The sequence below is a fragment of the Sinocyclocheilus grahami genome, unplaced genomic scaffold (genome assembly GCF_001515645.1).
Source record: "Sinocyclocheilus grahami isolate Dianchi unplaced genomic scaffold, SAMN03320097.WGS_v1.1 scaffold160.1, whole genome shotgun sequence".
NCBI classification, from domain to species: Eukaryota; Metazoa; Chordata; class Actinopteri; order Cypriniformes; family Cyprinidae; genus Sinocyclocheilus; species Sinocyclocheilus grahami.
In genome coordinates this window covers 2,759,247-2,778,130 of record NW_015505339.1, presented here as the reverse complement: position 1 = coordinate 2,778,130, position 18,884 = coordinate 2,759,247, and the positions used below count along the sequence as shown (strand labels likewise).

At 36.9% G+C, this 18,884-nt stretch overlaps 1 protein-coding gene across 5 annotated transcripts in view; it reads left to right on the top strand.

Moving 5' to 3' along the window:
* Positions 1-18,884, top strand: part of LOC107592869 (calmodulin-binding transcription activator 1) — a 169,691-nt gene that overhangs the window by 12,149 nt on the left and 138,658 nt on the right. For all 5 annotated transcript variants that reach the window (XM_016282446.1, XM_016282450.1, XM_016282447.1 and 2 more), the window contains exon 3: positions 5,515-5,618. In XM_016282446.1, the coding sequence (XP_016137932.1) occupies positions 5,515-5,618 (104 nt within the window). The remainder of the gene's footprint in view (positions 1-5,514; positions 5,619-18,884) is intronic.

The following is an 18,884-nucleotide window of genomic DNA, read 5'->3' as shown; positions in this document are numbered from 1 at the left end:
CCATGTACGTGCATGCAATAGATTCTTACAGAGTCATTACAGAAGGCAGATCTGCGGTAATCCTCAGAGGGAACGTACAGGACGGACCTTCTTTGTGCTTGCCTTGGGTGAACAGAACTGTGGCTTTGCAGATTTACAAGTACAGATCTAATTTTGCACAGCAAGCCCGTTTTGCCATTTAGATCCATCTGCTCAATTAAAATGCATTAATTATATGAATGTGTGCGAGAAATGTCAAAACATTTCAGCAGGCACCTTTGCAGATGATTATTCTTTATAAACCCTGTTTATCGGTTTACCTCTTCAGGATTATATTGTGCCAATAGGATTAAAAACTGAGGCGGTTGTGTTCATTTTTATTATTATTTTTTTATCTGTCATTATGAAATTTTAAGAATAAATTGGATAAAATTAAGTATGCGAATCTTGTATGCGTTTTTGATATCAGTGTCACTTTAAAACACTTCAGTATACGGACCAATTCTCACTATTAAGGAGTTGCTTATTAGCATGCCTATTATTTACATATTGGCTGTTTATTAGAGCTTATAAAGCACATATTCTGCATGGCCTACATCCATAATCCTACCCAATACCTAAACTAACTACCTTACTAACTATTAAAAAGTAGCAAATTAGGAGTTTGAGGCAAAATTCAGTTAATGTTTTGTTAATATTGAGAATTGAACCTTACAATAAAATGTGACAAAAAAACACACAAAAACCATTGTAGTAATTGGTCAAAATAGAGCTTTACAATCCATTAATAATGATATTTTTTTTAGTGCAACCTCAGGAAGTTGTACATACAGATTTGTTATCTTTTTTTTTATATAAAAGGTTTTATGGAGGGTGAAGTCTGTTTCATTTGTGCTTTTTTTTAAATCAGTGAATATCATAGTTAAATATTTTAATTAATACTTTTAGTCCAACCATGTGCTGTGTCGTGGCTTCTTGTTTTTTTTCCTTCTTTTGTTATATGAAATCTGTTTTCATTAGGATCTTTAAAACTTTTGTTACTTTCCATTTCTGATGCCTTTTATTGTCAATTAATGTGACTAACATGTCTAAAATATGAACACTTTATGTTTTGTCTGTCAAAATATTCAAAGGTCTGATTTTAGATGGCACAATCAGCCCAATGGTTTGTCCATGCCCGGCGCTGACCAACTGTTTATCACCTTTAGTGAAAATATTCCAAAAGGGATAAAGAAATCTGCAGTATGTTTCAGCTCATTTGTCATGTAAACACTCTCAGTGAAAATAAAGCTGCTTCTCAGCCACTGCCTTTAGGGCTTTTCTGTCACCATCAGTGTTGTTGTTCTTATTAGGGTCACTTAAAGCCACATGCGGGATCTGTTCAAACATGCTGCTTATCGACAGTGTGAGATCCCACAGTGCCTTTGCGCCACTCAGCTGAAGAAGGAACGTTCATCACTTCTTTCAGCCTAGAACGTTCCGTATTTAGTGACCTCCAATGCCTCCTGTCAAAGACTTCAGTCTATCAGTCACTTTAGCCCAACTCACAGCTGCTGACATGGTGGCTGAGTTTCTGGAAAATTTAAAAGAGCTCTTTACGCTGAGAGTTAAGTTATGATATAGCTTTGTATCCCTTGCTTAGACGAGACTCTCTGATGCCTGACATTACTTTGAAGGGCAGGTTTGATAGGTGTTTTTCAAAGATCTCCTCAGATCAAGAGTCGGACATCAGTTAGACAAGGGCCACATGCGGCTGCGGCGCCTTGGCATTTGCGCTGAATGCTGATTGGTGTTCGTGTCGAGCGTGACTGTGTTTTTATATGACAGTAGAGTTTGAAACTGAAGCGATTTATCTTAATACATTCATAATTAATTATGGTGGGCGCGTACGACTGTGTGCACCTATAATTGTTTACATGAGAAGGAGCAAATTGCAAATATTCTGTTCTATCTTTCTCTACCACCTACATTCACACATTTATATCTGTGTGAGTATTAGCAGCGTGTTCGTAGCCTTGTTTTGTTTTTCGTTTTCTTTGTTGTTAAGCCTTTTCCCCTCAGCTCTGCGTCTCATTGGCTACTCATGGGAGACGGTCATGAAAGAGAGAAAGGCAAATGCTTAAGGCAGCGCTTGGCAGACGGCGACTGACTGTGATTAAAATTTGCCTCTAAAGCCACAGTCGTCAGAGTCAGCATAATTTAAAAGCCCCTCACTTTGATGCAGAACAATGAGTCTAAATGGCAGTCCTCAGAATCGCTCGCTTGTTCTGCCAAAACATGTACTGAGAGGGAAAAAGAGAGACGGAGATGAAGGGAGAGATGAGAAATAATGAATAGGAACAGGAAGGGATATATAGTCTAGTCTTAATTACCCTGTAAATAAGTTTCTTAATGCCTCGTTCTTTTATAACACATTCCAGTTGAGTTACATAGAATGAAAAAGAAAATAACTTTTCAAGAGAGCCTGCTCATTTATTCATTGTCTTATGAGAATGTGCTGTGTGTTTTGCTTTTGAATCTTTGCTTTAGCTGAAGCATAACAGCCACAGATCTCCCAATTTATAATGTGAAACGGTCATTAGATTCGGAGAGAGAGACGGCGCTGAATAAAAAGGCAAATCACAAATGAGATCTTTTCAAACTCAACAGATTCTCCTAGACGCCAATGAGATTGAATGGAGAGCAAATGTCAACTTTTACTTAAAAGACTCTCCTGGTCCTTAGATTTTTCTTTGAGGAAAATGCCCTGGTAATCTCAGACTTTGCCAAGACATGAAGTCTGCAATCAAAAGTCTCATTTCTGTGCCATTCATGTTCATCAAATACCTTTATATTCTTATACAAAAAATTGCTTTGCTTTAGGAAATTTAGAATAAATTTCAAGGCTAATAGCAAGTTAAAAGTTTTATAAAAAATCTCTTGAGCCAGAAAAAGACATTCCTAATAAAGGCCCATTCAAAGCTAACTATAAATATTACTATAGCGGTAACTAGGCATCCACCTTAACGTATGACAACTTTTTGTTTATTAATTGCGCTGCAGTTTTGTCTTCTGCCACTTTAAATGCTCTAGCGATATAAAAACACGTAGATTCTGATTGGCTGTGAGTGTATTTATCATCCATTAGTTGAAAAAAAAAATAAACCTTCTAAAACAAAATTGTTCCTTTGTGCTGTTTATCGTTATAGTTAGAATGAATATTAACACTTTATAGTTATCATTATAGGTATGAATATGCCTGGAGGCTGGAAATATACTTTTAGTTTTTACAGTATTGAGTACAGTAGTGTAAGTTTTACACAATAAAAATAACAAAGGTCACAGTATACTTACAAACCAGTGGTGTGCGGTGGTGTTCTGAATTGATGAGGCAAAGTCCGCAAAGTTTATTTTTTATTTTTACAAGTGTAAATGCATGTCCCAGTCACATTTCCTTGGGTAAATAAACATTACTTACACTATCAGCAAAATAAATAAAAAAAACAATTCTATTTCATAATTTTACATTAACAATGTAATTAATATTCTGTTTTTTTAAAGGCATGTATGAATCTCTTAATTTTATTAGTATAGGACAGTGTAGAAGTGAAGCAAAGTGGTAGAGAGATGGGGGGGCAGGATTAGGAAAGGTCCTCGAGCTGGGATTTGAACTCGCGATGCCCGTAGTGCAGCGGCATTATATGTCGGCACGCTGCCTACAAGGCTATCAGCACCGACTCAAGTTAGTGTTTTTAAGCATTTTACATTTATTCCAAAATAATAACTCAAGGCAGTTTTATTTGTGAACTTATGTTCAGCTGTTCTTTTTAATAGTTAACTTTTAACTATTTTAGAATTTTTCAGACCATCAGTCATCAAAGCTTGGTAAATATTGGTCACAGATGCAGAGAATTACTTTAAAATTCTCCAAACTGATTACTTACTAAAAACTCCCACAGATCATGTTTTCATGCCATTTTAAGTCTTATTTTGACGTAACAAAGTAGTTATATCTAAGTAAATGCTTCCTCTCACGTGACTTTCTCCCATTCATTCTCTATTACCCCCTCACCAAACCCATTTCAAGTTTTAGGTGGTCTGTTAAAACGCAATGGGCTCAGGGGAGGCGAGAGGGAGGCGGACTCCCGCTGTAACTTTACCTGCTGGTGTCGCTGTTGAACAATGTTTCTTTAGAAAAATTTGTAATTTCTAGACTTTTTAATGTTATATTTTGTAATATTGGCATTATTTTATTTTTGTACTACGGAATTTGTTTGTCATCCAATATTTTGAGGAGACACTGCCTGCCTTGCCTCCTCTGAGGAAACACCCCTGTTACAGACAAATTCAGACATTCTGGTTAGTAAGTTGAATTAAGTATATTTACAGCAATTCTCATCAAATTGTCATGGCTGGAAAGTCACTTTAAATGCAGACTTATGTGCTGTAGTGCCTCTCGTGGCAACTTTGAGAATGCAGTGCGTACTTGATTTGCAAACGTAGAAGCATTGGCATTTAGGTACTTGTATAGGGTATATTTCAGGTGCAATTGCGTTTATCTGATCTGCTCTGTTGATTTGAAAGAAGTCTTGTTGAACTTGGGCGTTTTCTACAGGGAATTGATTTTTTTTTTATGTGGGTTTAAGTTCATGCACAGGTAAAGCACAAATAATATGCATTGGTTCTGGTGTAAGACAGTGAACATAAGAGTGATCTAACCCTCTTCATGTGTTTCTTTCCCTCTGGCTATCTGTTTGTCCTTAAAGCCAGAGTGAGAGTGGTTGCTAAGCAGTGTCTCTATGGACACACAGGCTTCATCTCGCTCAGATCTGCAGCGTCTCTTTCGCTTCTCTCTCGTCTTTTACCGAGGACACATTCCACAAATCTCAGTCAGTCTCTCATTCTCCTTTTCTTTCAGTCTCTCTCGCTTTTTTTATATTCATAAGCAGGCTCAGCATGCAATATGGAAGTACCTTCTCCCACAGGGCTAAACATTGAGTTCCTTAAGAAGCCTCAGCCCTTGATGCAAACGGTTATCAATAACCTTGAAATGCTTTTGCTCCGTTGCCCAATTTTGTTGTTATGAATTTGAGCAGGCACTCTGGCATGATAAGGGAGAGAGGAAGAACGGGAGCGTTTAAAAAAAACTCAATGAAAACAAAATCACAACATTTCTGGATGAAAGCCTTTTGCACGCCTTGTGCTCTAAATATGTTCCCTTTCATTTCACAGTAACATCTTAAGTTTTTTTTTCTTCATTGCTTTCTGAGTGCTCCCCCTTTGAGGTCTCGTGCCTGGTTTATAGTTTTATATTTCTGAAAAGGTTGTCACAGCAATTTGCAAACGTAACACCTGGGCATGGAAGTTTCCTTAAAGGAGTCCCTCAAGCAATAGTGACACTGAATTCAAACAGCTCAGTAATTTACAAAGAAATGATTGGATCTTTGTTTAAAAAGAACAGCTCCCAGTGTTTTAGACTCTGGAGAGCAGGACAGCTTTGGTTTTAATAATCCTACTCACACTCCATATTCAGTAATCGTTTTGTGTCATTCACAGATGAACATGGACATTTGAAAATCTATCTGCCCAAGAAGCTTCTGGAATGCCTTCCCAAATGCTCCTCCCTGCCCAAGGAGAGACATCGCTGGAACACCAACGAGGTAAGAAGCTTTTTGTTTCACAGGAGTTTGGAATTTTGTTTTTTTCCCATAATGCAATGATAACATTTGAATGTGTTGTTTATTGGATGCTATTGTTTGTTACCTCATGCTTGTTTTACAGCAAACTTTGATTATTAATTGTAGTTAAGCACAGATCTAAGTAGGAGTTTCTAGATTTTCGGCTCGACAGAAGTACATCAACATTCAACACTGCAGTCAACATACAACTATGATATGATATGATATAATATAATATTTGACTTTAAAAGACCTTGAGCAAAAAGCTCATCACCAAACACCAATGACTTATACATACACAATATGAACAAAAGTATTGGGACACCCCCTTCTTTAGAACAGATAAAAGCAATTCCAAAACTGTGGCAACAACGTTGGAAAGGTAATTCATGTATTTAAAAATTGTATTTCCATCTCTGTTGCAACAGTTTTGGAAGAGTCTAAATTGACTGTACCCATATGTACAAGTCATTGATGTTTGGTGATTTAAAGTCACACCAGAGGTGTTCAGCTGTATATATATATAATGATTCTCATTTATATACTTTACTATACTATATTTATTATATTATATTATATTATTACATTATATGAGAATTCATGAGATTATAATTTTCTTATAACAATAATTTTGTAAAAGTTTGTATGTTTATAATCAGTTGTCCACCAAAAAAAAAAAAAGTTGGTATTTTCACATGAAATATACCGCTTTGTTGACTGCCATATTGCAATATTTGGATTTGCTCTGTAAATCTGTGTCAGTTTTATCTAACAGTTGGACTCGTATACAAAGTGTATCTGCATTGCTTTGAACTTTGTCTTCCTGGCCCGAAGGCGTTCTGACATTCAGAGACAAACAAACACACTCAGCAGAGATTAGGGAAGCCTGTTTGGACCGATTCCACAGCACACCAAAAGTCTGACACAACCTCCTACCGTCTCGCTCTCTGCTAAAGTATAACACCACTTGAACATGCACCAGCTCGGTTTTCATTTCTTTAAAATCGTAGATCTGGTCTCAAGTGGGTAAGTTAACATATTGTAAGTTGCTATCTGATTTACTGTGGACTCTGCCAAATTTACAGAGATGAGATTTGTATTGAGCTGTTCTGAATTTCTGAAGGAATACCATTACATGATGTATTAAGGGTTTAAAATTCTTGTTAAAGGAATAGCTGACAAGTCTTGTTACCATAGGTTAATATATCATTGCATTTCTTTGCCTATAATGGTTTGAAGAAGGCTAGACTGTGAAAGCTTTTTTTCACTAGCTTACAAAAGTCAAACTTTTCTTTCATTTTCTAGACCTGCCTTAAATTCTTTATCATGATGGAGAAGGCACATACTGCTACAGATGACTTGGGATGATGCATGCCATGACCTTTCAAAATATTTCAGATTCATTTCCATTTCAAAACTGCTATAACTTATGAGAGAGGAAGCCGCGGATGTCTTGCACATATACGTTTATTTACGATAATAGTTGAAAGTGCGGTTTGATCCGGGGAATGCAGATGTGTTTTCTTTGTGCCGTGCTTGACTGCGTTGTAGTTGAAGAAGTGATTGTGCAGAGAGGTTGATGCTTCTTCTCTCTCTCCATTTCATTTGTGCGTCCTCCGTGTTGGGAAGCCAGCAGTGTGGCTGTCCCTCTGTGCTTTCTGTCAAAGCCTCCGTGCTCCCTTTCTCTCAACTTGCAAAGAGTTATAAAGTTTCCCAACTGTTTTTAAAGATTGTTTCACCCTCCCCAGTAAGTCTCTATAGTTCTTTTTTTTAGAATCATGCCACTGTAGAGGAAAATAATCTGACCCCATGCTGATGCAAACTAACCGGTCTCAAAGAAAAGTCATGGGCGGTTCACTAAGAGAACTTGAGCGACAGCTATCTGTTTCAAATCAAATAAACTATCACATGTGAACAGAAGATCATGAATAGAGCGAGGACAGGAAGTGATGTGGAATGAAGAAAGGAACAGGATCAGTCAGTGTCTAATGCCAAAAGAGCTGAACTTGGCCATGTGAGCACCACTGCTGGTTTCAAAATTGTTTCAAAATATTGGAGCCAACATGAAATCAAAATTAAAGCTATTCTGGTTTTCTTCTGGTTTTCACTTTCTGGTTTTCTTATGAACATTGGTAACACTTTACAATAGTGTTTACATTTTTTTAACACTAAGGTATAAGATATACACAAATGATTTTAGTATTATTTACCTGCTGTTATAGTGTTTATTAATATTTTAATAAAATATATATTTTGTTTAAAATTGACTTCAAGTTTTAGTAATTTTATGCACTTTTGTAATTTTATTTTATTATTATTATTTTTTATATATTTGTTAAGCTTTATTTATTTATTTTTGTCTTATTAATTTGAGTTCTTCAGCTTATTTTTTCAATTAGTTGTCAAAGCAGTATTTTTAATTTAAAAGTTTGAGTTTTTCATCTAATATTAATATTTATTATTTCAACTATTTAAAAGGAACAAAAATGCTTTGATAACAATGAACACAATTACTTTATTCATTGTTAATTCATGTTTGTTCATAATAAATTAATCATTATGTTATACAACTTTACAGTTTTAATATATATAACATTACTTCATCGCAACATTAAAGTATTGATCTTTACTATAAAGTGTTACATAAGTGGTTCAATTTGATCATTTTATTTTTGGAATATTGAAACCACTTCTTGCAATCCAATCAATTCCTGATAGATAAACTAAAAAATTCTCATTTAATATCCTCTTTTATTTAAGAAATGCATGACATTACTAACATAAAATAGGTTACTATTGTTGTTTCATGTTTATTTTAATCCCTAATCATAATTAATTTCTGATGGGTTGGAAGATAGAACTTTCTAACATCCGTGATTACCTGTCCCTCAAGAGCTGCTGTTTGTGTTGAACATGCACTCAGGAAATATTGGCTCCAGGAGCATTAGCCAAATCTGACATATTCGTGACTGTAGCAGCTCACTCCAAATTTTGCATCCTCACAGGATGAGGAACTTGTTACTGTCAGTAGCGCTATTGCTTTCACTGTTCCTGTCGTTGTCCAGGCTAAACATATCTGACTGTTTAAGCAAACACAGACCACATAGCGCACAGATTGGTGACAGGAGTTTACAAAAAAAGAGTGAAGGACGGACAATGCGGACAGGCAAAGAAAGATGGACGGAGGAGTTCTCCCTGCAGATGGAGACATTCTGTGGCCGTTGTTGAAGCGCAGCTACTTTTGGAGGCTGTTAGGAGCAGAAAGTCTCCCTAGTGACACACACAGCTCTTAATGAGAACGAGTTCCTAAACAGCCCCGACTTCCTCCTCCTTCAGCTCCAGTGTCAGACTGAATGCCATGCTCCCAACGACCAGCAGTGAGGTATAATGAGGCCTCTAGCAGGGCCGAATGAGACATCAGGTCATACAAACAAGCACAGCTCATGTCCAAGCCTGTGTTTTCCTGCATGCATTGGATATTTCACACACATACGGTGTAATTTCTTGGATTGGGAGCTGGGAAGTGGGTCTATGTTTATGTAGTGTTCACCAGTCACTCCATATAACATTCCCATCTCTCCCTTTTCCTTATAGGAAATGACCCTTATTGAAGGTAATGACATGGACGTCTCTTCGTTGAAAAATTCTTGTAGCCGAATGACCACATTAAAGAACGAAACCGACAGTATGTTGGAAAGGAGGGGAAAACATCAAAATGATAATGGTGTTGTAATGAACACGAGAAGAGGGTGAACGCTGGGGGACGGCAAAAAGTCAATTCCTGTCTTTATCTCTTTTTCTCTCGCTCTGTCTCTCACCGTCAGTTGCTTTACACCCCCTGCTGTTAATTTTAAATACCTAGAAAAAGTGTGCGCGTGTGTGTGTATGATAGCTCCCCTATACTATACCGCACACCGCTGGGAGTCCTTGAGTGTTTCTAGAGAAGCTTTGTTATTACCGAACAAGAGAATATTATGCCAAAAAACCATCCGCAGAACATTTCCAAGTAATCACTGTGCAAAGTGAAGTTGGAACAGGTCTCAAGAATAATCTCTTTGCAGCTCCTCTCTGATTTGATCTGGAAAGGGCTATTGAAATGCTGAATAAACGCCTCCGCAACATGGCACAGGACTCAAACTGACTGTCCTTGCTCTGAACAAGCCCGAAGTTCACATTCCCAGCTGAATGTCACACGAAGATGCGCCGTTACATTCTGAAGTACGCTTCGCTAAAGGATTTTGTCTGAAAGCAATTTAGATGAATTCTCATGGCTAAATATGCAGCTAATACAGCGTGGGTATTACTTATTGACAAAGTGTCCTTCAGCCCGGGCGTTTTTTTTTCCTGTCAAGCAAACGCTCCAAAAAAAGAGAGAATGAGAGATGTGCAGGGGGTTTTGTCATTGTTTGACCAATCTAAGCTCTTTGTTAGACCTTCTTCCACCTTCAGCGAAACAATTCCCCTGGATAAATGAGGGCATGGAAAATCACAATGTGTGTGTACTGAATGTAGGAGCAAACAGCGAGGATGGGTACGGAGTTTACATGCTGATCTGGTAAGCTGTAGATTGAATTGTATTACCTTGACTCAATGACAAAATCCCCATGTTTTGTAGACTTTGCAAACGGAGAAGCCCACGAGTTTGCTTTTTATAATGTACATCACTGGGACCCTGTTTGAGCCAGAGTAAAGGGCTTTGATATCGCCAAAAGATTCATAAGTCGCTCCCTAGCAGCAGGGATGAAAAAGCTGTCAAGGTGAACAATATTCTCTCATTTTAGCACGCTTAAACTTCTTGAGTAGCCTTGGCCGGTGGCGATAGCGAATGCCCCTTCACGCACTTACACAGAGATGCTGTGTCTGCGCCATTCCAGCATAATCTGCCCCAGATGACAAACTGTGTATCTAAAAGTTTTAAGCGGCACGGACAAGTGCTGCTGCGTGCGAGTCCTTGTCTTGTCGAGTTCCCCTGCCACAATTGTTTTATTTTAAATCTCTCAGTTTCTCCCTCTTGCATTTGTTTTGGTGTGTGCGTGCTCTTGATCTAGATATTGGCATCACAGATCCAGCTTTACCCCTGTGATAAGTGCCAGGAAAGTGGTTACCGTGCCTTAATCTTAGCTGGCACTACCCTGTTCCTCTGGGTCCCTTTTCTTTTTTGGTCTGCCTAAGTTTCTCCACACATAATCAAAGGAAGCAGATGCTACTAGTCAAACCTTACCCTACAGGGAATGCTGGGAAATTTAGTTTGTGTTTGCATAAGCGCACCTTTGGCTCCTGCGGAGTGGAAGGGTCTCTTGTCACCCAAACAAGCCAGGTTTACCGCTTCACTTTCCATTATAACAAATAATGTAGTTTTAGCGAAGACCACATCTGTTGCATTTTTGACCTTTTTGGACTTGTTCAGAAAGGGAAAGCATCTGCAACCTGGACTTTCTGCTTCGTGATTGTTTTTCAGAGTCTCAGGAGGCGTAAACTCTGTGTTTACATATGCAGTTATAATCAAGCAGTGGTGGGTTTTTGTGTAGTTGAGCTATAGTCTCCATCTGCCTGCATATGCTATTCCTTGTCCATATTTTTGACGTTTTAGTACAGTTTTAAGTAAAAAATAATATTAATATAAGACTTAAATATTCTGACCAGCACTTTCACTACTGTTCTTATGCTTGGGGTTGGTGTAATTAAATAAGTCTCATATTCTCAACAAGGCTGCATTTATTTGATCAAAAATACAATAAAAACAGGAATATATTATTACAATTTGAAATAAATGTTTTCCATGTGAATATATTTTAAAATATAATTTATTCCTGTGATGCAAAGCTGAATTTTCAGCATCATTATTTCAGTCTTCAATGTCACATAATCCTTCAGAAATCATTATAATTTGCTTATTATAATTGGTGCTCAAGAAACATTTATTATTATTATTATTATATGTTGACAACAGGTTTGCTGCTTAACATTTTTGTGGAAATCGAGATACGTTTCTAACAGAAAGTTCAAAAGAATAGTATTTATTTAAAATTTTTAAATAATTTAAAAGAGTCTTTACTGTCACTTTTGATCAATTTAATGTGTCGTTGCTGAATAAAAGTAATATAACAAAAAAATAAAATAAAAATTCTTACTGACTCTAAATGCTTCAGTTTACCAGTGTAAATGTATTGTTCAGTTTCAGTTCACACTGCTCAAGCAGGTCAATACCTGAAATTATCGACTTTGATTGGATTATTTCAGTAAGTCATATTGTTTTTGTTTCTGTTTTTTGACGTATTGTTAGTGCAATGTCTTGCCATTGCATGGTACTGTATGCTTGAATTAAAATTAGTTAAGTAACATAATGATGCACATATTTGTCTTTTTTAAGCTTTTAAATGTTGGCTGGACAGATCCTTGTTTAAAAGTTTGTCTTGATGACAGTCAGTTCATTTTAATTCTGCATGATTTGATTCAAATTTGAATTGTAGTCTACGTTCTGTTTTCATTCATCAATTCATGAACTGAATTCAGGCATTCTCAGAGTGGTGCACAACCCTGCGCTGCACATTTCTGTAATCTGGGTAAACTTTATTGCACTGTTGTGTCTGTCACCAGTGTTGGCACTGCAAATAGCGATCAGTTTAAATGCCCTGTGTATTTGTGTAAGACTGTGAATAAGTCTGAATGATTATGACACATCTGCACAAACAGACTTTGCCTTTATTTTTCTCCTGGTCCAGGAATTATTCTGACATGTGGTCGTCTGTTGCCATAATCAGGCTTGTTAAAAAGAATCCACCGGATCCCCTCCGGAGTGGGTTTAGCCATGTCCCGCTATCCCAGGGATTACAGCTTCCTTGAAAGGATTAGCACAATGCTGATTAGTTTGATTTCATTCTCCAAGCCAGAAAAAAGCCAGTCCTCTTGATGTTTATGAGATTTATTTTAATACATTTCCTCTTGTGGAAACAAATTATGCAGACTCCTTTTTAAATTTTTTTGAAAACTGTCAATTCAGAAGCTTGCATTTTTCTTGCTATTATTCTTGCTTGCTCTTCGTCCTGTTTTGAGAGCATTTCCCAATCGAGCTGAAGAGCAAAGCTCCCTGATTAGTAGAAATAAAGAGGCAAAAAACAACATTTATTTCCTCTTTGTGCCTGGGATAGGGAACACGTTGCCCCTGTCGTGGTAATTAAGGATGACTCCGTGCAGGCAAATGTTTGAGGAAATGGAGGCTGAGCCGCTGAGGAGACGATGAGGGAAAAAAGGAAAGGTCACGTTGCTTTGTTTTTGCAAACGGGGAGGCTTTGGGCTGTAAGGAGCTGATTTGTGAAGGTGCCTGGATCATGATCGGAATAGTAAATTGAGGAGAGGCCGCTGTCAGTCTGTGGTATAGGTGCGTCTGTGGGTCCATGAAGGAATGCAGAGAGATGCTAGCGAGCGTGCGCTGACCGATGCAGTGAATTGCAAAACGCTCCAGGCATCTCTCAGTTTTTGTGTCTGTTGTGTGTGTATGTACAGTATATGGTTAAGACAGCAAAACCGGCAGCAGGATGCTTTCAGTTACAGTATGTGAGAGAAACCTGACGGGATGATTTCATGTCAACAAGAAATCAAAACTGATCCAAATTAAAATGATTTCTAATACACTTTCTTATACACTCATGGTTTTATTGTGAATGATTAACAATACAGATTTACAGAATATTGCTCGGGACATACTAATATAAAAATGATAATTAAACTTTATTTGGAGTACTACTACTAGCTCACAAATTTCTTAATATTAAGCCTAAAATGTGTTTTAATGTCACTATCTTTGAATAATATTGGTCTTTAAATACAATATATTTAAAGAGTACCTACTTGCAATAGTTCCAGTTTAGCACAATCAAATATACTTTAGTTTATTTTTATTTGGACTTCAGCACTACTTCCGCACAATTAAAGTGCATTAGGTACAAAATTAGTTGTTCTAGTTTAGCAGACTTACCAATTTAGTATACTAAAAGTACAAGTGCAGGGTATTTTTATTTAGTACATAAATATATACATGTATGTTTAGTATACATAGCATATAATACATGTATTTTAAATACATTTTAGTATATTTATTTTTCACTAGGGAGGGATCATTTTTTAGTAATTTTTAAACAAATGTATTTAACTAATACATTACTGGCAGAAATCATATGATTAATCACTCTTATGAGTTAATAGAAATGTCCATAATTTAAAATGAGTGTTCTTTTTTTCCAGTTGCTAACAACATGTTTTCATTGTGGGGCTTTATACTTGAACTTTCAGATTCGAAATTAAAAAAAGATCTGAAAAGCCCTGATATATAGACCACTTTTTACAGTCTAATCAATCCCCAAATGGTTGAAATTAAGTCTTGCCCTATTCTATATCCTCAGTTTTTTCCCCCAAGAATTACATCACATTATGTAAGTTAAATTGGTTGTGAGAGCTTTTTTTCAGATATACCTTCCAGTCAGATTACAATGCATAAATGAATGCAAAAAAAAAAATGTACATGCAATTATGTACTCCATTTTACTACTGTTGATGAAAATACATTGGTAATTTTTAAAAATAATATTTTATATATTTAAAATGAATATACATATTTGCATTTATAAATACATATTTATTAAAACTGTAATTAATATAATTTATTAAGTATTTTTATATTACACAGTTACCATTGTTGATGGAAATCTATTGGTAATTTTTAAAAATGATATTTTATATATTAATAATACATGTACATTTGGTATATTTGCATTTATATATATGTAACATTTATTAAAAATTTAATTAATATAATTTTAAATCATTTAAGTATTTTTATATTTACTCATTTTACCATTGTTGATGGAAATCCATTTGTAATTTTTTAAAATAATGTTTTCTTAAAAATATTTATCATAAAATTTAAACTTATTTTAATTTAGGTTTGTATAATTTAATAATACTTATTATAATTTACAAAAATATTTATAAGAAATGTATACATTTTTAAATATTTCTTAATAATAATTTATAATTAATTGAGCATTTTTTATAACCTATTTAAGAGTTGTATAACTGTTTTTGTAAAGTTTGTGTTAATCTAACTACATAATGTTTGTACTGATCCAATTGTTCATACTGTATGTATGATTAGAAACAAAAAAAATATTTAAGAGAGCAGAAACATCAAGTTGGTATTGGATATAAGGATGAGGAATTGTACTGAGAACTCAAAACTATATATATACAGTGGGGAAAAAAGTATTTAGTCAGCCACCAATTGTGCAAGTTCTCCCACTTAAAAAGATGAGAGAGGCCTGTAATTTTCATCATAGGTATACCTCAACTATGAGAGACAAAATGAGAAAAAAAATCCAGAAAATCACATTGTAGGATTTTTTAAGAATTAATTGGTAAATTCCTCTGTAAAATAAGTATTTGGTCACCTACAAACAAGCAAGATTTCTGGCTCTCACAGACCTGTAACTTCTTCTTTAAGAGGCTCCTCTGTCCTCCACTCGTTACCTGTATTAATGGCATCTGTTTGAACTCGTTATCAGTATAAAAGACACCTGTCCACAACCTCAAACAGTCACACTCCAAACTCCACCATGGCCAAGACCAAAGAGCTGTCAAAGGACACCAGAAACAAAATTGTAGACCTGCACCAGGCTGGGAAGACTGAATCTGCAATAGGTTAGCAGCTTGGTGTGAAGAAATCAACTGTGGGAGCAATTGTTAGAAAATGGAAGACATACAAGACCACTGATAATCTCCCTTGATCTGGGGCTCCACGCAAGATCTCCCCCCGTGGGGTCAAAATGATCACAAGAACTGTGAGCAAAAATCCCAGAACCACACGGGGGGACCTAGTGAATGACCTGCAGAGAGCTGGGACCAAAGTAACAAAGGCTACATCAGTAACACACTGCGCTGCCAGGGACTCAAATCCTGCAGTGCCAGATGTGTCCCCCTGCTTAAGCCAGTACATGTCCAGGCCTGTCTGAAGTTTGCTAGAGAGCATTTGGATGATCCAGAAGAGGATTGGGAGAATGTCATATGGTCAGATGAAACCAAAATATAACTTTTTGGTAAAAACTCAACTTGTTGTGTTTGGAGGAGAAAGAATGCTGAGTTGCATCCAAAGAACACCATACCTACTGTGAAGCATGGGGGTGGAAACATCATGCTTTGGGGCTGTTTTTCTGCAAAGGGACCAGGACGACTGATCTGTGTAAACGAAAGAATGAATGGGGCCATGTATCGTGAGATTTTGAGTGAAAACCTCCTTCCATCAGCAAGGGCATTGAAGATGAAACGTGGCTGGGTCTTTCAGCATGACAATGATCCCAAACACACCGCCCGGGCAACGAAGGAGTGGCTTCGTAAGAAGCATTTCAAGGCTCTGGAGTGGCCTAGCCAGTCTCCAGATCTCAACCCCCTAGAAAATCTTTGGAGGGAGTTGAAAATCCGTGTTTCCCAGCGACAGCCCCAAAACATTACTGCTCTAGAGGAGATCTGCATGGAGGAATGGTCCAAATTACCAGCAACAGTGTGTGAAAACCTTGTGAAGACTTACAGAAAACGTTTGACCTCTGTCATTGCCAACAAAGGGTATATAACAAAGTATTGAGATGAAATTTTGTTATTGACCAAATACTTATTTTCCACCATAATTTGCAAATAAATTCTTTAAAAATCCTACAATGTGATTTTCTGGATTTTTTTTCTCATTTTGTCTCTCATAGTTGAGGTATACCTATGATGAAAATTACAGGCCTCTCTCATCTTTTTAAGTGTGAGAACTTGCACAATTGGTGGCTGACTAAATACTTTTTTGCCCCACTGTATATATATATATATATATGATAAGTGATTATTTTATTTAATTGAACATTCCATTGTAAAATGGCTTCATTGATTATAGATCTCTCTGGTATATATATATATATATATGATAAGTGATTATTTTATTTAATTGAACATTCCATTGTAAAATGGCTTCATTGATTATAATGAGTGTGATCTCTCTGCTGGCATGTAGCAATGTGGCGCTTGCATTTGGTCACTTCTTTGCCTGGGGTGCATCAAAACTTACCCATCCACCCTTTCCATCGATGCCCCAGTGAGGTTTGTAACTTTAAAAGTTTAAATCCATCAACAGGTGATGAGACAGGAAAAAAAAGGTTGCTTTAGAAAGTCCTTGTAATACAGTAACTGGTCGTTGAATAGCTTTGGATAAAAGTGGCAGCTAAAATGAAAAATAAGGTTTTAGTTTTTTTGATCTTAACTTATCTGTTCAAATCTTTCGCAAATCCTGCATAGTCCAAAGGAAAGTGAAAAGTAAGAAAGATCTTGCTTGTTGGGAGATAAAAAGTGGTGCCTCATAATGTCCTCTGCTAAGTCTCTTGCTAGGTTCAATTTATACTGTATTCATTGTGCCGGTTCCTCGGTTTTACTACTTTTATAAAAGTCATCATTTTTCTCTGCCTTTGAGAATGTGTTGAGTTGACAGGCCTGGGTCGGCTCTCCATAAAGAGATCTCTTTTAGCAGAGAGCAGGTACCCTGTCCAGCCTCAACAGTGGCAATAGCCTTATCCCTACTTAGCATTTATGAGTTCTGCAAATCATGTAGCAGCTCTGCATTTGGCAGCCTGACAAGATTCTCCAGACTGGAGGCTAACGGGCCTGTCACTCGGCGCTGGTTCGGCCCAACAAAGGCTTGTCAGGGAAGGTGAGGTCTGCTGCTCGCAGTTAACGAGACGCTGAACTAACTTGAGAATTTCTTTATTTCTTTATTTTTTTGTCTTTTGAGTGAGATATCCACCCTGAAGGACACGGATGGATGGTGACTGAGACGGTGTGTCTGCTAGATTCAAGGGAGGTGCAGGCTTCCCGTGTAAAGCTGAGGAAGGTGAGGTCGCACAGGTTACATTTGCAGAGATTATGGGTTCAGGAAGTCTAGACCAATATATTTCTAAACGTAAACTTTGACTGCTGTGCATTGGTGGGTTTTTAAGAGTAAAGTGCAAATAAACATGCAAAAAGATATGAAGGAGTGAAATAAACAACCGCCTTTGTCACGGATGCTTGCCAGCAAATGACTAATGCAACAAGCATAAAGAAACTGGGAAATTGGAGGCCGGAGGCACTTTGTGTGGATGTCTGGGCCTTTAGAATTTGTGCTTTTACAACCACAACCATGTGTGCAGTGAGACAGGAAAGCACTTTTCCATGACACAAGATGTCACCTGAAAGACGACTGGGTGTGTTTTTGCTGCCTCGCTCATTTTCAGAGAGTTGAAAATGGCCGTCATTTCCCTATGCTGTCTCACAGAGGCTGTGTTTATCGAATTTCATAACACACTCTCTGAATGCAGTGCTGGTGCAGAGTTAACGCAGATAGTGACTCACACCTGGCTTATTTTTCTTGCTGAAGAACGATACCAGTCAAACATTTGTACTCGCCTGATTGAATGCATTTGTCCTAATTTGATCCTAAAACAACTTTTTTTTTTCATTTTGAAATGTTACAGTTATTTATTGACATTTCTGTATTCCATAATAAATAAATACATTTGGAATTCAATGCGAAGGATCTTAAAGGGCTAGTTCACCCAAAAATGAAAATTAGCCTATAAATTACTCACCCTCAAGTCATCCTAGGTCTGTATGACTTTCTTCTTTCAGACGAATCCAGTCGGCATTGTATTAAAAATTGACTTTGATCTTTCAAGCTGTTTAATGCCACTCAGCGGGTGTTGCATGCATGAGTCCAAAAGAAGTTAAATAAAAAGCGCCCATCCATTAAAAAAAAGTGTCTCACATGGCTCCGGGGGTTGGCAAATGCCTTCTGTAGCGAATCGATGCATTTTTGTAAGAAAAATATCCATATTCAAAACTTAATAATAATTACTTTAATGTAGCTTACTTCTAATAAGTGACCATTGTTTTGTTTTGATCTCTCCCCTGCGCTTCCGCGTTCATCACTTCTGAGCGGCGCAAGCGCAGAGTTGACCTCATACGTCACCCCCCGGAACTGCTTCCGTGTACAACTGTTGGTGCAAGCTACACTAAAGTGATTATTACGTTTTGAATATGGATATTTTTCGTACAAAAATGCATCGATTCACTACAGGAGACCTTTATTCACCCCCCGGAGACATGTGAGACACTTTTTTTTTATGGATGGGCGCTTTTTATGTAACTTATTTTGGACTGATGCATGCAACACCCGCTGAGTGGCATTAA